Genomic DNA, 23,676 nt, shown 5'->3' with positions numbered 1-23,676 from the left:
TTGGTTAACCTGTGCCCCTCGTTGGCATAAACTCAGGTTAGAAATTATTTTAAAATAATATTAATAAATTAAATAATATATAAAAAAATAAAGAATATCAAATTGCAGAAATTAGAAGGCATGGTCCACCGGACTTATGGTAGCCCGATTTATATATGGATCGGCGTGGCAGGTTGAGTTAGGGTTGGGTTGCATTATAAACCGTTTCGCCTCCCCCCAAAACGACTCTCCCTCTCTTTTCTCTCCGGAACCTCCCGGGAACCCTCTACCCCGCTCGCCTCCGACGCTTGCGCACCGACCCGACGAGATCGCGGCACCGCGCTCGCCCGCCCGCCTCTCGCCCGCTTCCTGGGCTTGCCCACGCTTCGCCTCGCGCGCACCGCGCTTCAATAGCGACGAGCGGTGCCGACCTCTCACCTTGGTCTTGTCTCGCGCTCGTTCGTGAGTCACATCCTCTCTGTCCGCTGCCGTCGTTGCTCAAGGTTGATTCATTATGCTCCACGTTGCATGCTCTAATCTCCTGTATGTGGCAACTAATGATCCCTTTTATGGCTGACAAAATTTCCAGATGGATGCAGATCTTATTGCAGAGCAGGCAACTCCTTCAGGTCATTTAAATCGCATTGTCTTTGACTTGATGACAAATGGTGAAATAGTAAGTATTTCAATGTTAAAGCTTTTTGAATCTATTCTTAAGCATAATGGTGGAGCAATTGATTATTCTCAAACACGAATTTATGTATATTCTTCTGTCTCCATTGGATTAGACAATTTTAATGCTGTCTGCTTAGCCCTAAACCCAACCCGTAATTTTTTCTCTTCATTTGGACTTAGGACCACATTGGTTTGGAGCTGCATTGGTGGTTGGGAATACTATGATTAGTGTTGTAAATGGTGGTGGCGGTGCAGTCAGTGCCTCGGCCCTAGGCAGTTGATTTTTTTTTTTTACTATTTTTATACATAATTAACTGATATATTAACTAAAAGATAAAAAATTAAATAAATGATCAAAAATTAAAAAATTACTATAAAATATATTAACTAAAAATAAGAAAGTTAATCTAAATATATTTTTAAAAAATTATATATATATATATATATAAAATTAATAGGATACTTTTATTGGGCTTTACTTAAGCCTATTTAAATTATCCCAATCTTGATTAAAATTTTAATCTAAAGTTCCGATTAAATCCTAAATTTTTTTTTTAAAAACGCTATTCTATTCTATGATCGGCTTCGGCGTTTCGGTGTTAGACGCGTTGCCTAAGCCTGGCGATGAGTCTGGACCCGTCGTGCATGCCCGGATGCGTAGCCCAAGCTTGGCGATGCATCCAGACTTGTCGCCCGAATTCGAATCGGAAATGCTTTGCCGCCGCCTAAACACAAGGCGGTGCGGTTCAAGGTCGTGCGGTTGAGGTCCACCTCACGCCTAGGCGGCTGCCTTAACTACTATTTAGAACACTGGCTATGATAGATGCCTTGAGTTATTAGAAAGGAAAAGATAAAAAATTAATATCTAATAAGTTAGATGTAGTTACACTAGATGATAAAATGATGGATAATAGGGTGAGATGGTATGAACTAAGAAACCAATAAATATTATAATTGGAAGAGTTGAATTGATTAAAGTTGAAGGGATAGTGGTAGAGAGACAAAAATTAATTAATGTTCTAAAAAACATTTTACCTGATTAAATTATTACTAGTGAAGTTTCATTTTGTAGCGTGCAACATAAGGATAAAATTATGTATCTTACCTAAATAATTATGTTGCTGGAAGATATTGAAGGAATAAAACTATTCTAATTTCATCATGGTATGTTTTGATGAATAAAGTGTGTCAAATGTTAGTAAAACACGGTGCCATAGCTAACCATTACAACCCGGGACTAAAATTTCGATATGGAATGATAGTTTGTCTTATGTAACTATCTTCGCTTTCCTTTTTCTTCTTGATCCTCCTTCCTTCTTGCACTTCTAATTTGTTACTAACATCTTGCGTTGACACTCCAACACAGGACCAAAACCACTTTGTTCCAGTCAACTACCAAACCTGTCTTATCATGCGTTGACACTCCAACATAGTACCCAAACTGTTTTGTTCCAGTCAACTACCAAAACTGTCTTGAAATGAGATCCCCAGTAAACATGACCTTTGAAAATAAAATATAAATGACACGTGCATTATACATAGTTAGCCAAACTCATGTTACTACGTGGAAGCCCTCCTTTTCTTTACGGTGTGCAATATTAATTGTACAGAATTGTAGTGTTCCTTTTAATACTGGTAATCTGTGAGATGGGTACTAAATTTGTTAAAATTTTGGTGTCAAAGAAGTTCCTTCTTGTTTTTCCTGACTTACATATTGTCTACTTTCACATTTTTCATCGCTTAACTTCCTTTTGATCTTGCTTGAATAGGAGAAGCTATGTAATGTTGGCATTATGGAGGTTAATGATGTGACTAGCTCAAAGTTAGGCTTGCCAAATGCATCCTCTCAGTGTGAAACATGTGGTTCCAGATACATCAGGGACTGTGATGGTGAGCTAACCTAGCTGACAATACAGTTTATTGATGTTGGGTTGAATTTTTCTATTTGTGTTTAGACATATTGTTTCATTTCTTTTACAGGACATTCTGGCTTTTTGAAATTACCAAAAGTGATTTATCATCCCTATTTCGTGACTGAAGTTGTTCATATTTTGAATCATATCTGTCCTGGATGCAAGTGTGTTAAAAAAGATCTACAAATGAAGGTCAGGTATCTATGTGAGCTGAATTTTTGTTCTTGTTACAGTGTTAATTTCTATTTGGGTTGTCTCTAGAAGTTATTCTACTGTTTTATACTTTTATACTTGTCTATCGTCAATACTACATGATAAATCACAATTTCTTGTATCTCATGTTGGCTTTTGGAAATTTTTCTCTCTCTCATGTGCTATTTTTTTGCTCCTCCAAACTCTTTGGAATTTGGAGACCCGAACTGTTTGGGGTTCTCTCAGAATAATGAAATTTGTTAAAGGATTTATTGTAGATTGTAGATATTCTCTTGGATGATTCAGTTAAAGGATAAATTGGAGGGAAGGCTTTGATCATTATCCCCTTTTCATGCTTATCAGAAAACAAATTGGAGTTGAAGAGATGTTTGCCAAGAAGAAGATGAAAAGGAGTAAGCTAGGCTGAAGGTATGTAGATTTACCTCATTAGCCTTAGGAAGATGATGAACAGAGGCTCAGAGAGAGAAAACAAATGAAAAGCCTTTGGAAGAAGCAGCCACCAGTATGCTTGTTGTTGCTTTACAAAAAAAAAGGGTAGAACCACTACCTTAACGCCCCCCCTAAAGCCGGCCCCACGGATATAAAGGGAGGTAAATGCAGGTACATTGGCGGGAGGCGCATGGTGGGATGAATAGTAGGTCGCGAGTTCCTAGGACTCGACCCCTGTACGCCAAAGATGTTGTTGCTTTACAATATCTTACAGATGCTTGACAGTATGGAAAGAGAGGAAAATTCTAGCCTTGCTCCAACACCTTGTTGGGAGGAATGATGTAATTGAATCAATTAGAATTAACAAAATTACAGATGTAGAAAACCTAAACACAATAAATACTAAATAAATAAGAAAACCATGTGAGACTCATCATGATCATAAAGTGTTTGTTCCAGCTATTTGGGGTTAGCTATATGAAACTTATGCCTTGATTGAGCCAAGGCATCACTAATAACATTCTAATTAAAAAAAATCATTTTCTTTCATTGACTAATTTCTGACAAACTATTTAATCCAACAACAATAAACTATTATATGCTCATGTTATATTATACAATAGTATGCTTGAACTCAGAAGTTACATTAAGCTACAAATATAGCTATAATGCAACTGCTGGTTAGTGTACATTTCTATATGCATGATGAAGAAAATGAGTTAAAAGGGATAATCTGTTATGTTCTTATTCTAAAAGAGAGATATTTTATCGTATTTTTAGGATTCAAACACAATACCCAGAGGAGGATTAAGTTTGTAATGCATATAAGTACTTACTCTAATAACTCCTAACTGATAATTCTATCACGCTTCATTGCAAGTTGTATTATGTGATAGTTTGCATTTTGTTTAACAGTATTGTGCATGATGATGTTGGTGAATACAATTAGATTCTTGTATTGTAATTGCATAATTGCAGACTGTCTTCCTTGATTATAATATTTCAACTTTTAAGGATCTCTGAGTATGTGATCTAATCTAGTGAGTGTTTATTTCAGGGATCTTTTATCTTAGAAGCTACTGAGGAAGACATAAAAGCAGGCATTTACTTCCTAGAGGCATTCAATAAGAATCTTACTGCCCTTCAGAGGAAGTTGCTGAAGACTGTAAATAATTCCAAAGTTGGTTTCATTAAATTGAAGTGTTCTAAGCTTAACAAGGTATCTTATCAGCATAGAAACTAGGATGTATTTAGGAAAGTTTGTGATTAACTCTGTTTATGTATGTCGGGTTTTGTATTTGTTATGATTTATGACTAGTTCGTCTATAGAACTCTGAGTTTCTTGATCTGCATAATGAAAAATAAATTTTACAACTTCTAATTTAGCAGTTTGATATATGATTCTAGTTAGAAAATTGTATGTTTGATCTTTCAATGTTTCCTTAAGTGTTTTCTATCTGTTGAAGCCTGAACTTTGTGGTTAATGTCAAAGGACAAAATTTTTTGATGCAACTGAGAATTTTTATTTACTTAGTACATTTTCCTTGCATGATTAAATTTTTACTTGGATTTTGTCATTCCTTTGTTTAGTGATTTATTTTGTCTTGCTTTGCATTTTCCTGAATCTTAGAAGGGATTTTCTTATATGATGCATGTACTGTACAAATGAAGAATTGGTCAGCAAAAGATGCTCCAGTGGTTTGCAAATACTGTACTGTAAGTACTGAAAGATTCTGTTTTACAATCTGCATTTTCTTAACTGCTTGGAGATTTTATTCATGCGTTTTAACAGCGGAATGAAGATGGATGGTATCCGTCTGTGAAGTTTAAGATCTCATCAAAGGACATACTAGGTAGGAAAAGTCTTTCAATAGTAGCAGAAGTTAATGAAAAGCTGCCAAATAAGTTTCATGGTCGTAGTCTCAATGAAATTCTTCCAGAAGACTTTTGGAATTTCATTCCAAATATTTCTTTGCAGCAAGGGTCGAAGCCAAGCAAGATTGATCTTACACCATATCAGGTAACAATAGAACATGGTTATTTTATTCACTAAATTTACAGTTTTCCATATTGGTTATGTTATGCCATATGCCATTTTCGAAACTAGCTTATCATGAATTTTAGCACTTCCTAGAATGTTAATACACAGATTTCCTTTCTTCATTTTTTGTTGTTGCATGAATTCATTCTACTAAGTTAAGAATAATGAGATTATAACTCATGTATTGACCCTAGCAAGGTTTAAAATTTCGACCCGTGCCGAGGTTTTGGTCCTAGACAGGAACGATACGGTTTCGGTATCGTATCGTGCCGTGCAGATACAGTTTTGGCATTTTTTTATTTATATATATATATATAGTAATTATTAGATAAATATATTTATTGTGTATAATTTAAAAATAAGTTATATATTGATTTTATATAAGTTCTTCATTATTAAACAACTTAATATTGTTATAAAAAATAATTAAATATAGTTTTTTTTAAAAAAACAATTGATGCATAAATAACTCTAATTAAAATTGGTGCATCATAATATAATATGTTAAATGGAAGCAATGATTCTTGTAATATTTTACTTAGATAATTTTTATAGTTCTCCAATGTCCGGATTAAATAATCATAATTATATAAATTAATATAAAATTCTATTTTATATATAATAATCATATAAATTAACTATTTGTTTATTTAATTAATTAATAGTTTAAATAATATATATTTAAAATAGTAAAAAAATTAGAATATCAATTAAATATCAAAACAGTAAAAAATATAAAATAATTAAAAAATATATAAGAATAAAAATTTGATTTATTAGAATTTTTATAAAATTTGTAAAATTTATTTTAGAATTTTAAAGATTTTTTTAGAAATTTTAAAATAATAAAAATAATTTTAGAATATTATTTAATGAAATTTATTATTTTTTAAAAAATTTTAAATATATTTTTTTATATTTTATTAGGATAATTTAATTAGGATTTGTGAAAGCCTCTTTAACATATCACAATTAAGTGGGAATGAGAATTGTTTTATTTATTTAAGTTGCAAAATTAAATTTTGCACAATAACCCGTGGCTTCGTCGAAGCCACGACTCACCCGTGACGCCGCGACTCAACCGCGACGCCGCGACCCATCTGACGCCCCACGGACGCCTCCGACGGCGCCGGAGGCGCCGAAAGCGTCCTGTGACACTTTCGGCGCTGCCAAAAACGTCGCGTCCCGATGCCTCCGTAGCCCCCGACCTTTTTAGCGCCCCGCGATGCTTCCGGAGGCACGGGAAGATTCTGGCAACACTGTCCATGCTGCCGTGCGACGACGAGCGACTCATGATGCCGACGAAATCTTCCCTAGGTTGGTGCCGATTTTGGTGCGCCGGCGGAACGGTAAGTTTCGCCCGTTCCACCCGGCACGGAACGAAATTTTGAAGCTTGGACCCTAGGCATAACTAATTTTGTAGTCTCATCTAGTGATTGAAGTATTGAGTCATACCGATTGGCACTGATAACATTTACTGCTCTCCCTACCGAGTGACATGCATGGATTTTGGTGAGGCTATGATGAGTTGAATTCTAAAAAATGTTTGTGTTGAAACTACATTTATTCAACTTTCGTTTATCTATAGTAATCTTTCATGTTTTAATTTTACACTTTACATAAGTATGAAAAAATGCTAATACATTTCCATGAATAATCAGTTGAGGGTGTGTATTGGATGAGATGCACTACATAAAGCCCTACAAATATACAATTGCTTTACGTCATTTGGGTTCTTGGGTATCATCCCTCAGCTCAACCTCTTCATTACTTTCTAGATTTGGAAGACAATGTTTCTATATGTTCAGGATTATGTTTGGGTTCTGTGGATTGTACTTTATGTTGGCATTTTGATGCCACGTGACCTTTGTCATGGCTGTTATAACACTGCATATTTTGGTTCGGGCTAGGATCAGGACTAGGACATTCTATCTTTTACTGCTTTGCAGATTAGCTTCTACATGTCGGATGACAGATTCAATACATGATGAGTAAATAGGGTTTCTGACTTAAGATGCACTATAGCATGGGGTGGTTCTGGCTGAAGGAGTTTGTCGATACACAGAGAACTTGAAAAGGCCAAGTTCTAAGGTCTTCCGGTTTGCATCTTCTAGTGATTGAGGGGAAAATAACTTGAAATTCTCTAATTTCTGTTCTAAGTCCGTTGTGAAGTCAAACTAGTCTCCAGTCATTTTAAACCATAGAAAGTTGCTAGTATCTTGATAACACTCCTGTGGTTTGTCAAGTGTTGAAATTCCTGTGCACACAACTGATCTTTTGATTACTTTATTCTGTCATCATTTTGTGTATCTTCGTTGCTAATTGTTTAGTTTTCAGACATTTTGCTTGCTGAAGACACTTGATCCAGAATTTGTTCACCAGTTTGTTTCAAGGCGGGAGCTATTATTTCTCTCCTATATTCCGATTACTCCTAATTGTCATAGAGTGGTGGAAGCATCACATAGCTCTGCTGATGATCCGAAATTATATTTTGTAAGTTTTCTTTTTCTATTTGAATATATTTTTATCTGTGTAGGTTAAGTACAATATGGACGTCCTTGTTATATTTATTTCCCACATTGTTTCAATTACCTTTATGTGATATTGTATGAATGCAGGATGAACGCACCAAGGCTTATAAAAAATTGGTTGATTTAAGCAAGAAAGTTGTTGACTTCAGGAAACTTGAGCAGTTTGGACATATTGCTGCTTCATACACGGCAAGCCGCGTTCTTGACTGCTGGAATGTGTCTAAGGTACGATACAAATTTCCTCAAAGCGTTTTTTGATGTAAATACGTCATGCTTTGTTTTACCATGCCATTAAATCGTAGGATGCCACATTTAAACAATCATAACACATTTTGTTGCACCATATTATTATATATGTTAGCTAAGTTTTAATGGGGCAAGTAATAAATATATATGTAGTTCATCATAGTAAATGACATAAAGCTTTAGGCCTTTTTTATGTTAAACTTTCTTGGTGTATGTTATTTCAGATGATTTTATACTAATTTATGATAACATAAACTTTAAATTCAATTGTGATGAAAATTTTTAATTAAGTACAAAATATAGTTCCAATCATGGTTTCGAGCCATGCCAGTTGGCATGAGCAAAATTTATTGTTCTACTTGCCGATCGACATGCAAAACCCTTTGGCGTGGTGTCACAATGGCACAACAATGTGGAAACAAAAATGAGAAAAAATTGAAGGAGAGAAAGGAGAAGAGGAAGAAAAAAAGATGTGTAACAATAACAAGAAACAAAGAAAAGAAAAGGAAGAGAAGAAAGAATAGTGGAGGAGAAGAGAAATATCGGATGGTAAGCAAGGGCGAGCGTTAACAATTGTGGTGATGCACAACAGCGTGCGACCGAGGCGCTCTGCGCGATTAGGGAAGAATCTTGGGTAGCTTTGTGCGATGGGGAGGAATCAGTGGGAATGAGCAAACAAGAGTAATTGAATAATTCCATAACTTTTAAAAATACAATTATTCCAGTGAATATGACTCTACCAAACTATCATATATATTTGGTTTAATTTTAAATTGGTTACTATAAATCCAAATTTAGCTTGATTTGAACCTACTCCATCCGAATCACCATATCTACTCTATGGAAAATTAAAAATATTAATTTAGCTTAATTAGTAGTATAAAAATATAAAAATATAAAAAATTGAATAAGATAAAATTTGAAAGATCGTACCAGCAAGCAATAAAACAAATATGATGGAAAAATTAAGGTTCAATAAGATGAGCTAAATCATTAATGATTTAATAATATTTTATTTAATTAGGTTTAAATTAAAAGTAATTTATTTATTTTCTTTGACTATTTTTAGTTCATTTAATTTTATATCCAAAATATAAAAAAATTAGCTTAAATTATTTTTCATTCAATAATTGTAGTATGTGAAAAAATAAAACCAAATGATAGGATTTAAAATTATTTTACCTTTTTTGGGTTTTATTAAACAAAATATAAAATTGTTATTTAATGCACAATTTTTTTAGTAAATGCTAATGAATAATTTTCAAACATAATTACATAATGTGATATAAGTATACGTTCATTTATCCAAAAAAAAATACATCCTTAATAATGAAAGCAAAAATTTTAATATATTATAAGTCTAAATTATTATAAAACTATATCAGCATGACACAATATGAGATTGAAACTTTATCGTTCTGATAAAAATCAAAACTCCAATATGGTTTGAAATTTTAAACCTTTGTTTCCATAATACAAAAATAGCAAGAACAATTAGGACACGAGATTTATAAGTAATGATTTTACTTATTCTATAATTTCAACAAGAAGGGGAGCCTTGGCATAACAGTTTACTATCATGTGACCTTGAGGTTATGGGTTCGAGTTGCGGAAATAACCTCCTAAAATGCAAGGTAAAGATATATACAATAGATCCAATGTGGTCCTTTGGGACTCGTATTGGCAGGTGCTTTATGCACGGGGTTGTCCTTTTATAATTTCAACAAGAAGACATTGATGGAGATATCATTTGTATGATAAATAGGGAACAATAGAAATAGAGAGGATTTTCTTGAGTCTTATTGTATGTGGTCCTCTTGTGTTCCTAAGTCTAGGCTAAAATTATCTTTTGGAAGACTACTTTAGGGTGGGTCTTACTTTATGGATATGTATAGATGAGTTGGTTGATGGGAAAGGACATTTTTTAGATCATTTCAAAAAACTAATCTAAAAAAATGCTTAAATTGATGCATGGAAGGGTTACTAAAAAAGATATAGGAGTAAACTAAAAACATTTAATGAAATAACTCTATACCTAAAATATTCAACCCAAGTAAGAAATAAATCAAATTATAAAGCAGCAAAAAAAATTAATTAAACTAAACTTATACCCAAACTTTCCACACAACTATCAATTTAAAAATCATGTTAAATAATTAATTCTCCTAAATAAAAAGATCTGACAAAATAAACTTTTATCGAACTTAAAACCTTTAAAACGTAACTACCTAATTCACATTTCATATAAAAATTATTTTATCTTGCAACAGTTAGGTGTAGTTCTGAGAAAAGGTAAGTTGAGATGTATAGATATGTTGAAAGTAGTAGATTGTGAATAGATTATGTTAAAGTGGAGGGAATAAAGGGTAGTGGGATTTCAAACAGGTTTTTAGTCATTGTGGTTACAAATTAATTTGAATATTACTAGTCATATAGCCTTGTGTATCACTAATTATATTTATAAATTTCACAAGTGACACAATTCAGCTTTAATAATGATAAAGGGCAGCTTGGTGCACGAAGCTCCCGCCATGCGGGGTCCTGGGGAAGGATTCATTGTAAGCAGCCTTACTCTGCTTTTTGCAAGAAGCTGTTTCCCGTGACCTTTTTGGTCACATGGCAACAACTTTACCGTTGCGCCAAGGCTCCCCTTCAACTTTAATAATGATAAATGAGTAAAAATATGTTAAAATGTTAGGGATTTGTTGAGCAATGACCAATAAACTTTATAATCAAACAAGTTGAATCTAGAGTTGAAGACATAATGTGAAAAACCTCCAAAAATCTAGTTAATTTAAACTATCTAGATAGTAGATATTACTTGCAATATCACTAGTGTGCATAATATTAAATGTAGGGATAAAATTCATGTAGTTGAAAGTGGAGGGACTAACATGATTTGATGATGCTGATGAAGGCTATATTATGTTTTTTTGTTGGTTCTCTAAGCAACAAGATTCTTCTACTATTGTTGTACATTATCCATCTTTTTTTATTTAAATTTTGAATTTATGTTTTTTTGTCAGGACATCTCATTCTTGTGCTAGCTTATATCTTAAATGAAACTATAGGTAAGTCATAGAATTAGAATTATGCTGATTTAAATAAATAGGTGAAAATATATTTGTTGTTGTCACACATTAGGGAGAATATTAATCCAACATTGCCCCCTCTACCTATATATATTGTTATTAATTGACTAAGGGGGCGCTTGGTTCGGGTAAGGGAATGGGGATGAGAATAGGAATGATTCCCATACCCCCCATATTACTCAGTAATGGTCCATTCCTATATTTAGAAGAATGAATCCGTGGGTCCCACCATCATTTCCCCAAACCAAACACCAAGTTTCATTCCATTCTCGTTCCAAACCTCCCAAACAAGCAGCCCCTAAGGATTTTTATAGAAACACCTGTCATAGTTACACACTTATCCATAACACTCCTCTCAAGCTGGCTCCAAAATATTATAAAGTCAATTTGTTATAGAAAGAAAATGATGATCTTATTCAATTGTCTTTTCTTTTGATGAAGTGACTATAAGTGGTTTCTATTTTTTTTTTCATAAAATACATGATTTGATACTATATACATTGCAGTGCAGTTTGATTATCATATTAAAGCTTCATTGACCCTGTAGAGGTGTATCCTAGCTTGGTCATCAAATCCCTAACCTAAATAAGCTCACATGTTGCTAATGCCATGCTCTTATATGCTGCCGCCACAATTTGTTTCTTACTTTTCTAGGAAATAAGATTACCTTCTAAGATAATACAATAACTAGATAATGGATGTAGATTGTCTATCTGTAGGAGTCTACACAGTCTGTATCAAAATAGCCAATTATCTGCAGTTGACATAGATCACAAGATAATATAACTTTTGGATTTTTGAGGTATCATAGAATTCTCTGAGTTGCTAATGGTATGTGTTTGTTATAAATGAATTGTATGTGCCAATATGTTCTTTCACTAAATTCCTTATGCTCACACATAACATGCTTTTTTATAGTTCCGTGCTCCTAATCCTTCAAATGAAGATTCTAAAAGTACATCTGGATTAAGATGGATGAAAGATGTTGTTCTAAGCAAAAGATCAGATAATGCATTCCGTCTAACTATGGTTGGTGATCCTAAGATAAGCACAAACGAAATTGGCATTCCACATTGTATGTCCAGAAAGTTAACTGTTCCTGAGCATGTAAATGCTTACAATATTGAAAAGCTGAACATGGTTTGCAATCTTCGTCTACTTGCATATATGTGCTACACACTTCCAGGGGAAGGATTTTTAGTCAAAAGCAAAGGGAAATTAACTTCTATAAAAAAAACCAACCAACTTCAGGTTGGTGATATGCTATATAGACCTTTGGACAATGGGGACATTGTACTTGTCAACAGACCCCCTTCGGTTCATCAACATTCTCTTATTGCTTTGTCAGTGCGGATTCTTCCTATTGAATCTGTTGTTTCAATAAACCCACTGTGTTGTTCTCCACTATTAGGGGATTTTGATGGGGATTGTTTACATGGTTATGTACCACAATCCATTGGCTGCAGAACAGAACTTAAGGAACTGCTTAGCTTAGACCACCAGTTATTTAATGCACAGGATGGAAGAAGCTTACTTTCCTTGACACATGATAGCCTCACTGCTGCATATTTGCTGACAACAAAACAGGAATTTTTTACCAAATTTGATATGCAGCAGTTAGCAATGCTTTGTTCTTTTCCAGTGCCACCTCCTGCAATTGTCAAGGCTCCAGAATTTCTGACTTCTCTCTGGACTGGAGAACAATTATTTGGCATGCTTCTTCCTCCAACTATGGATTTTTGTAACAAAAATATTATGATAAGTAAGGGTGAGGTCATGTCCTGTTGTGGATTATCTTTTTGGCTGAAGAATAGTACATCTGGTTTGATTACAATCTTGTTCAAACTTTATGGTAAAAAAGCCCTTGATTACCTCTATGATGCTGATCAACTTCTCTGTGAATATTTGACAAGAAGAGGCTTAAGTGTTTCCTTAAGTGATATTTACCTGTCTTCAGATTTATCCTCACGAAGGAAAATGATGGATGAGGTGTCATTTGGATTAGAAGAAGCTGAAGATGCTTGCTGGATTAAACAGCTAATTATGGAACCAAAGATGAATGAGGCACTACGGTGTCATAATAACAATGAAGATTCATTAGGTTCTATGAGTCAATACAAACTTGCTTCCAAAAGATGTGCTAGACAGACTTCTGTTTCTGCTTTTAAGGATGTCTACCAAGAGCTTCTAAGTGCAATCCGTCAATTTATCAGCAAGGATAACTCAATGTTGGCAATGGTAGATGCTGGAAGCAAGGGAAGCTTGCCAAAATTAATTCAACAGGGTGCATGTCTGGGACTTCAACTTTCTCCGTGCCCACTGCCTTTTAGAGTTCCTCGTAAACTTAACTGTGATTTGTGGAACATGCAAAAGTCAGATGATTCTGCAGTGTCAAATGCAGTCGAAATTTCGTGCCAGCAAAGTTTTTATGCTGTTGTTGGTACTTCTTTTCTTGATGGTTTAAACCCATTGGAATCTTTGATGCATGCGATATCTGGCCGTGCTAATCTCTTTTCTGAGAATGCAGAAATTCCAGGAACTTTGACTAGAAAGCTTATGTTTTACATGCGCGACCTTTATGTTGCTTATGATGGAACAGTTAGAAATCCATATGGTCAGCAAATTGTTGAGTTCTCATACGACACATCACAGGGTTCAATTGAAGGCAATATTTTTAATGGTACATGTGAGAAAAAAGATGTTGAATGTCCTGGACTAGGCGGTCACCCTATTGGATCATGGGTTGCTTGCACTATTTCTGAGGCTGCATATGGAGCCCTTGACGTTCCAACGAATAGCATTGAAAATTCTACACTTTTGAAATTTAAGGTCATGTTGGCATCTAATTTTTCTTTATATATATGCCAGTTATTCAAGGATGTTGTTGACTGCTGTGTTTTCTATTAGTGCAACTTTTGTTCTTTTTTCAGATATATTCTATTGTGTTTCTACTTTGATTCATTTAGATGTATAGAAATAGTGTGGATATGAGTTTTTATTAATTTCATAATCCTTTTATCATTTGTCTGTCATGATTTGATTTACCAGTGCCATTTCCAACAATGAAATCTTATTGGACTGCTATTCATCTGCTTCTATGATATGGTTACCTCAGTGTCTAAGTGAGATCTATAAGTAGAGCTTGATATTTCCAACCATGCTTTTCTTTAATCTCCATTCACCACATGAATATTGTTGTCTGATTGGAAGATAATAATTGTTACACTCAATTTCAATGGAATGAGAATATAAGATATGAACCTATAAATTCTTGTTGTGAATCAACATCAACTTTGCCTACTCGAGTGTCATTTTTTTGCCTAACATTTCACCTTTTGAAATATTTATTTGTTTATTTTAACTGTGAAAGGTTGTGTTCTCAGCTGAACTTGAATCTTAACCAAATTATTAAAGTTTTTATAACATATGGAGTGCTATTTATTTTCTTGATCATGATCTTTGTTCTAGGAATCTGGGACTGTAATATCAGTAAGCTATTATAGATAGTTAAGAGTTGTATACGTGGATAAATCTGTTCTCTCCATGCTTGGAAATGCTAACATTTGTTTTTGAGAAAGGTAGACAGAAGATCTAATGATTTTGTTGTAGAAGTTTCTGGCAAAAGAAGAGTTGTGTTCTTTAATTATTTCTTGGAACTCAAAATCTTGTAGTCAATCTGTAATTACAATTTTGAATTCACAGATGTTTTAGTTTTGTTTTCACTATCATTGTTGTCAAGTTGTATTTATCCCAACATTTTGGGATCATCTAAATGGATGTTATGTTGTCATTTATTCCATGCAAGACTTCATGGTGTTTGGTCAATTTCATTTCATAATTTGTCTGAACCACTTTTATACATTCTGTTCTGTGGCAAAACCTACTTAAAATTTTCTTTGATTTACCACCATCACAATCATAATCAAGTATATTTGGCAAGTAGAATATATTGGAACTTTTATATGATTATATTATGAAAATGTGATTCATTCGTGGGGTTTATAGCTTAACTTTACATGATACAACTAATCCATATAGTTGCTAGTTGCTAGTTGCATTAGTTGACCTAAAAGGCACAATTTAACTTTTAGGCTTCTATGGTTACAGTCATCTTTAAGAATTAGATAACATTATTTCCAAGGACTTGAATAATGTTGCTAAAATATGAATGTCTGATATTGCAGAGAGTGTTGGAATGCAACAAGACTAATTCATCTGTCAAACAAGTTGCCTTACTTTTTCTTTCAAAGCGACTACAAGACTGGAGATATGGTTTTGAATATGGTGCCATAGAAGTAAAGAATCATTTGGAGAGAGTTTTCTTTTATGATTTGGTTGACACTGTCATGATATAGTTAGTATTTAGTTTGGTACCATTTAATGCCTTTGATATGTTTTTTCTTATTTGATTTCCTTATCTTTAATTGTTTTTTTTTCAGTTATAATGGCCATGATGTTCAAGGAACAAATCTCAGTCCATGGATTGTGCATTTTCATTTGAGCAAGGTACTTGATTTTTATAATCTTTCATGAACCTGTGTTCTTCATCTATGTGCTTATGGCTGTATGAGATTGGTAGCCATTAGTTTCTTTTTCCTGACAGGATAAGATGACAAGGAAAAGTATAAGTTTGCAGTCTGTCAGTAAGGAGCTTAGAAAGTGTTATGACTCAGAAAAGAAAAGGATAGACATTACACTTCCAAGATTACATTTTCTAAGCAAGTCAGTTCTCTTTTTTATGTCCTGTATTTTCATGTGGCTGATGGCTAGCATTCATAAATGATTTTGATGCTTGTAGAAATTCCTGCAAACAACAAATCTTCATGTTAGGTTTGCTTCATGCTTGACACACAGGTCAAAGTGAATCACATTTTGGGAAGATTTACATAGAGGGCTACTAGGGTTATTTCAATGCATAGACAATAGTCTTATAGATACTAGTTACTAATAGAATGATTTATCACTTCCATAACTCAGCATAAATTTGGCTTATATATATATATATATATGACATCATTTATGTGATAGTCGAGTAGTTTAATTATTTAGTGGGAATGTTCACCTTTCATATTGGCACCATAAAAACTTATTAAGGTATATTTTGTATGACCTTTTGCTATTGATTTTAGAAGTAAAAACAGTCAAATGACATATAGCCAAATTGCATGTTGCTATTTAATCTTCTAGATTTATTTCATTGAATTTAAGGTAATACTAGTATGGCTTCCAGATCATAGTTGAAATATAGTGGCTCAAATGTAACCATTTAAAGTTTGGATAATTGCACATAATATTATAAGATCTTAGGGTATACATAGGGATGACAATTTTTCTCACGGGTGTAGTGCCCGTGCGGAAAACCCAAAATGGGGGTGGGTTCGGGGAGTATTTTCGGGTATGGGTTCAGGTTCGGAGATTTTTCAAATCCCCACATTTGAACGGGGGTAGGTATGGGGATGGTATCCCCATCCCCGAACCCATCTCGATACGACACGATGGGGCATGGGGATGGGAATTCGCCAATTAGTTCGGTAAATGTTAGATGGGAAGCGGGGATGAGTATCCTTTTAGATGTGTTCTTGGAGTTGGGAAGTGGGATGGGGACGGGGATTCCCCGATTAAATGGAACCGTGAATGGGAGCGGGGATGTAATTCAGGGCGGAGATGAGGATGGCAAACCCGTCCCCTCCCATTGCCATCCCTAGGTATACATCATGATCAAGATGCACCAAGACTAAGATTACATATATATTTTACAACCTCAAGTTAGCACGTCAAACTTTTAGCATAGTATAATCAAGCAATTTTGTGTAAGGGTTGTTTTTGGACGAGTAACTATTAATCAGTTGTACCTAATAATTTGGAAATTATCAAAAATTCAGAGGATAGAATTGTGAAGTGTAAACATGCAGGGCTGCATTGAACTTAAATTTTTTTGGTTTGAAAAATAACTATTTGATCCTGATCTTGATTTTCATTCTGAAGTTTTACAAGTCCATGATTTACTTGAATTTCAACTTGGTTATCTTTCTAAATGAGGTTTACATAGCTAAATGGGTTTGAGCTTAAATACAAAAATCTACAAATTAAACCTTTTGGCTGACCTATGCAACCAAAAAGTGTACCTAAGCTTGGATTTCATAAAAGCATGTTAATTAGTGACCTGAACAAGATTCCCTATGTGCTTAAACAACTTGAACTCTGTATGCCCATGCCTTGTACATTTGACAATTGAGGTTAGCTATGTTATTGAGGCTTTGCTGTAATTACTAAACAAAGTGGGTGTAGATTCAAAGTGTACGTGGCATCAATGGGAATGTTGAGTGTCCACTTAGATTATATCTGTTGAACATGGGTATGTAAAGGATAGATGAAGCAACTCAAAAGAGAATCTGAGCAAGTCACTTGAACATAATTTTTATTGAGCCAATTACTGAATGGTTTGTGATTTATTTGGTTCTTTTGCAGCTCTAAATGAATTAATTTCTGTGTGGTCTATCTATAAATGCTGTGATTGTGTTTTCTCATGTGTCTGTAAAAGTCTCATGTCAGCATATGTGAGCTTATGTACATGTTATGATATAATTTCCGGAAAGTCATTACCATTTTTTTATTGTGCTTTGGTTTGGTTTGAATACATTTTGTTCTCAACATTTATTTTGTTTGTTATCTAACATTATGCACTTCAATTGACAAATGCAAGCACTAAACCTTTTTTTGTAAATTTGAAACGTACATACCTATGCAGGAATTGTACAGCAGTAAATAAGCAAAAGGAACATGATGCAACTTTTTGTATTACAGTTGGTGTTGAAACTTCAGGGTCACAAATAGAGGTGGATACAGTAAGAGATGGAGTGGTTCCATTTCTTCTTGCAACACTCGTTAAAGGTGGTGATTATATTTTGCATCAGCGTTATGAGGTTAATTTTTCTTAAGTATGAAAAACCATGACCATGTCCAATAACATTCTTAGAAAAGAATTTGCCTCAGGTATCATAGCAGAACAGTTTCTTACTTGGATGTAAGATTTAAACTTTAATCAATGGTCTAAACTTGGAATCAATAAAGATTTGGACACAGTTAGTCCCTGGCCAGATTAACAATGTATTAATCCAAAACTCTATGATTTGCCTGTTTGGTTTGGCCCAACTCAACTGCCCTAGTATTTCTGCATTGCCTGACTTATGAAAATAAAGGATTGTGTATTTTTCAGTCCAAGTTGTGTAAGATATGCGTGCTGGGCACATACTTCATTGTTTTCATCAAGTTAACTGCTTTTGTTTTCTTGCCGGTGTGCTATTGAATGTTCTGCTTAGCAGACTGTGTTTCTTTTATTTTATCTACATTAAGCTCATATATCATGGTAAATGAAATGAAATTGTTGTCATGTAATAAATAGATCCAGATTTTACTTTAAAGCTCATAAATCATGATATTCTTGTCCCAAACATCTGTTTCTCTTGCATATTTTATAATATGGTTTTGATATCCCCTTTGCAATAAAATTAAAATTAATACATTTAATATATTGACAGGGTTTTCTGCTTCTGAGAAGGTTGAAATTTTGTGTGATTCTTTTCCTGGTTTTGGTGCTGAACTCTTTCTGAAAGTAACAATGTCAAAAAGATCTTCACCTGGAACTTTCTGGAGTACCCTTCAGAGTGCCTGTGTACCAATAATGGACCTGATTGATTGGGAACGCAGTTATCCTGATGATACTTTCAACGTTTTTAGCACATATGGAATAGACGCTGCATGGCAATACTTTGTAAAAGTGCGAACCTCATGCTAATTTTTCTTTACTGATAGTTTCTTTTACTCAGTTTTAAGTATTGATAGGCTATGAATTATTATGATACTTGCAGTCCTTGACGTCAATAACAACTGAGATAGGAAGGAATATACTCAAGGAACACTTAATTATTACTGCTGATTGTCTATCAGTGACTGGAGAGTTCCATGGACTAAATACCAGAGGACTCAAACGGCAAAGGGATGACATGTTAATCTCATCTCCTTTTAGTCAAGCATGCTTATCTGTGAGTAATATTCTTAGCATTTGTAATTTGTTCCTACATTTTTTCCTAGCATTTAAGATAAAATGTTGGGGGTGTATTTTCAGAAACCTGTAAGTTTCTTTGTGAATGCTGCTAAGCAAGGCTCTGCTGATGGTTTACATGGTACTCTGGATGCGATGGCTTGGGGTAAGGAGGTCCCTGTTGGAACTGGTGGACCTTTTGATTGCATATACTCTGGAAAGGTAATCTGTTGAAATTTGCCAACCATTTTCCAGCAAAAGGAATCCATACTTGTTGCCAAAATTATAACATCCTAATTTTTATCTGCAATCTCTGTATTCTTTTTGAAAAACAATAATATAGAATAGATCACTTTCTAAATCAGATTTCATAATAAAATTAATTGGATTACTTAATAACATAATCTAAAAATAATAAAACGAATGAATTTACACAGGTGCAAGCTTAAAAGGTTAATTGCCAGTTGACTCAAAGTTCCATCCAGTCGATTGGATTGAACTTCCAGTCAATAGTTGCTCAAATGCAAATATTTTATTCATTGAACTTTTACAGTAGACTCCAGGACTGAACTGTTCATCCGACCAAGATGTATCTCTTTTCTACTGCATCGGGTCTATGATTCCTCCATTCTTGTAAATCTAGGCAAAGTCTTGAGATAGAGATAACCCGCAGTCCGCAGAGTACATCTCGGGATCTATTGCCTCTCAGTTGTCAGTTTTAACCAAGTTGTTAGGTAGCCTACCTCTATCTAGCTACAAGCATCATCTTTAATAATGCTGGCCAAAAGCAAAGTCCAAGATTATGCATCATTTGTAGTATCTCACATCTTTCAATCTTGTGGATACTCTCTTTCCCTCAAGCTTATCTCATGTCATACCCTCGGTCCCTTGGATGCACCAAGTTTTGCAAGCTTGATCATTCACCATCATTCATCCTTCGTTGACTAATCCACCTCATTTTGGACCACCGTAGAGGACACCTCACATTTGGTTCTCGGTACCTTTGATGCACTATGCTCCCCAAGTGCTTGTCATCCTTCTTTCATCACCTTCTAGTGTCCACCTGGTGTCAGACCCTCAGTTTCTATGCACCAAACTCTCCAAGCTTGCTTCATGTGCCATCCTTCTCCCCTCACTTAACGCACTCAGCTCAACTATATTGAGTCATCCATCGAACCATTAACTTGACTCTGTCAAGTCTTCCATTGTACCAAGTACCAACTCGACTATGTTGAGTCACCAAGCTCCTATTGCACTATTCCAAATTGTTTCATGTTTGATGCATATGTCAAAAACAAAGAGAAAGCTAACTTGAATCCTTAGCTACACATCAAAACAAGCTTCTCGAACCCGACTACTTGGGAGCATTGCTTTCTTAACATTTAGGTGTATCCCTTCTCACCTCTCACTGATGCCAATTAACTCTTATCTAATTTTGCACGATTCCTCTCATCTGATTGAATCAGGTATATTGATGTTACAACTATAATAGAATGAATGAATGAATATTGAAGGATAAAAGTAACATAAATATGGTGTCCCACACAATTTTTATGTGCAGCAAGCAAACTCTTTATATCACCTTTTTCTCAGGTTAAATATTAAAATATCTGACCTATCTAAAATATTATTGATGATATTCTTGCTGGAGATGGCTTCGACTTCTACAATGAATTTTGCCTTTATTTCATTGTTCTACTGGTTTTAGACGTTCTTTTTCAAAAATATTTCAACATATTCTCAAGCTAATTTTCATCATGGTTTAATTCCATCAATATAACTTCGTTCCTGATGTCTAAAAAGAATTTTGTTCATGTTGCCTAAACCCAGGCGAGCATGGAATTAGAATTCAGCACATCAATTGCCCTTGTTTATGATTACTCATCAATGTACATTTAACAAATTTTATCTAATTGCCTTGTGATTTCACATCAAGCTATGCATAAAGTGAGGGAGATGCATATTTCTTTCTGTTCCCATTTTCTTAGTGTTTTTTTTTTTAATCACATTTTTTTTCCAGGTTCCTAACATATATGGAAGACAAAATATATATGAAAAGCTGCATAACCTCAAACCTGAACTGCAGTGGGGTGGCTGTAAAATTGACATGGAGTGTAATGAATCCACACCTTCCCAGTGGAAGTTGCAGCTTAAGCAGTCTAGCACATTCCGTGGTACCATAGATTCAACTGACCTATCAGCTTCAGATGAAGACTACATAGAGAAAAGGTTTCTAGATAGAACTGCAAGTAATAACTGGAAAGTTCACTATAGGTGGCTAGAAAAGTCAACCAATGGTTATCTGAAAGGCACCCAAAATTTAGGGTTTCTATATAAGCCTTCAGATTGTTCTGTTTCATGGACCTATGTTGTGGACATGGGAACTTCATTAAGAGAGATACTACACAAGTAAGTTGGATTATTGTACGAGTAAAATGAATTTAAGTTTTCTCCCTTTGTTGCAAACTACTTTAATTTTAGCAGCGATCTTATGTGATGTATGTCTTCAAGTTGAATTTTTTTCCTTTGACCAACTATTATTTCAACAAACAATGCTTGCTGTATAAAATCAAGAATGCTGTCATTGGATAATTGCTAGGATTTCATAAATTGTAAACAAATTTAAACTAGACAGGGTAATGTATTGATGATTTTTTTTATATAGTTGTTTTTATCCACACTGATAGTCTTTATATTTTTTGAATCACTCTCTTAATTCAGTTGATGAATTCAGATTGCCAATAAAATTGAATTGCTCCCATTAAGTTAGATCATCATATGAGTGGCTCTATCTGGTAAAACAATAACTTCTGTGGTTAGAAACAGCTTCTCATATAGCTGTCTCTATCAGGTAAAAGTTGACTAATAGTTAATTTCTTGCCTGGAACACTGATGTTTCATTCAAATTATTTTGTCACATTTGTTTGCTGTGTATCTATATTTATATCAACTATTTTATTTATTTATTATCTTAAACAAGTGTTTGTTCTTGAAGGTACCCAATTGATGGATATCTAGATGAGAAAGATAAATCATCATTAATGGAAGCTTTGCAATATCATCCCAAAAGTGCTGAAAAAATAGGAAGTGGAATAAGAGAAATCAAGGTATTTTTTGGTTTACTACAAGGGGACGTTGCTTATTGTTATATTTTGATAATACAAGTGTGAACATCTAGAAATGGTTGGTATTATAAAACATCCTTAGCTAATGGGTCCCTCTTTAATACTGATTGGTGTTTACTCATGAAACTAAAGAGTTTTTAAGAATAGTTGTTTATGCTTTTTAATAAATATATGCCTAATGGATAAATTCTCAAGTAAACTTCAGTACTATTGTTGATTTCTGTTGAGTATGTAGACATTGTTGATCTAGTGGTTAGACTGCCATCCTGAACTGTGGAATTTCTCATCTATATAAATTGTTTTTGTGAACTTTTTCATGTCTATATAGTGAATGTTTCCACACCAGAACTATCTCCAAATTGGTATTGATGTTACTTTGTCTATCTATGCTCTTGTTGTATTGATGCTTGCACATTGCAATATTGTTTATGGATATAACAATCTAATGGTTGTGATTTCATTACATCCCAATTAAAATTGCAAACAACATGCTTCTTTTACCTCACAGTGACTCATATCTATATGAACCTTGTAGGATGTATGCCCTTCAGTTTAATATGCATGTACATGTAAATATGTAAACCTCAACTCTATTATGTTCCCACAATGTTGTCATACATTGAATCCACCTCTTGAGATCTTTTTTCTAATTGGTTGTTACATGGAATTTGTCAATGGTACACTCTTTTCTAATGTTTGTTAGATGTACTTCTATATTCCTTGTCAAATCACCTTCTCCTTGTGGCTTGTGGGTGCCATTGTGGACATTTTGTTTGGGCAACTAAACAATCTTCTCTTTCAGGTTGGGCATAGTACTTTGCATCCAGGTACCAGATGTTTTATTCTTCTAAGGTTGGATGGTACATTGGAAGATTTCTCATATCGCAAATGCGTTGTAGAAGCTGCTAATTTAATTTCACCAGAGTTTGGCTCACTTGTCCTCAGTCTGATCTGAGAGTACAGAAGATGTCTGTAGTTTACTTGAATGAGAATTAGGCTGTGAATTTGAAAAGTAGATAACTAACATCTGATCAAGTTTGGGAAGCTTTACATGGAAGGTCTTATCTTTTGCGTTATCATGATGTATATCCAAGTTTTATGGAGAAGACGATTAGCTTTTTCAGAGGCTTGAGGAGACACTAAAGTGACACCTCATTTTCCTTTACTGATTATTGTTCATACGAAAATAGCAATTTGTATATATATCAATTTTGGTCTCTAATTTGTGGATGCAAATACAATTTATGCTAGTGCATGATGTAAATGGGTTAGTCAATTGGACTAACCATTTAGTGGGGATGTTGACCCAATTGCTCTCTTGCTACATGTTGATGTTTCATGTGCCCCAATTGGAGCCAGCAAGAAAGTCTTGAACAGTCGATTGAAAATTC

General features: G+C 34.2%; 1 protein-coding gene across 1 annotated transcript; it reads left to right on the top strand.

Annotated features, from left to right (window-relative positions):
* The first annotated feature begins 186 nt into the window (after nt 1-186).
* LOC121992178 (DNA-directed RNA polymerase IV subunit 1-like) lies at nt 187-23,676 on the top strand. The gene is made up of 20 exons (XM_042546374.1): nt 187-482; nt 569-655; nt 2,424-2,544; nt 2,635-2,759; nt 4,267-4,428; nt 4,881-4,925; nt 5,002-5,229; nt 7,588-7,743; nt 7,869-8,006; nt 12,038-13,948; nt 15,304-15,473; nt 15,559-15,625; nt 15,723-15,841; nt 17,868-18,010; nt 18,658-18,896; nt 18,988-19,161; nt 19,245-19,382; nt 21,181-21,569; nt 22,156-22,267; nt 23,088-23,676. Exons 2-20 carry the CDS (start codon nt 569-571, stop codon nt 23,238-23,240), a joined length of 4,677 nt encoding a protein of 1,558 aa, XP_042402308.1. The 5' UTR covers nt 187-482; the 3' UTR covers nt 23,241-23,676.

This window comes from Zingiber officinale, chromosome 6B (genome assembly GCF_018446385.1).
Source record: "Zingiber officinale cultivar Zhangliang chromosome 6B, Zo_v1.1, whole genome shotgun sequence".
Classification (NCBI taxonomy): domain Eukaryota; kingdom Viridiplantae; phylum Streptophyta; class Magnoliopsida; order Zingiberales; family Zingiberaceae; genus Zingiber; species Zingiber officinale.
This window is presented reverse-complemented; position numbering and strand designations above follow the sequence as displayed.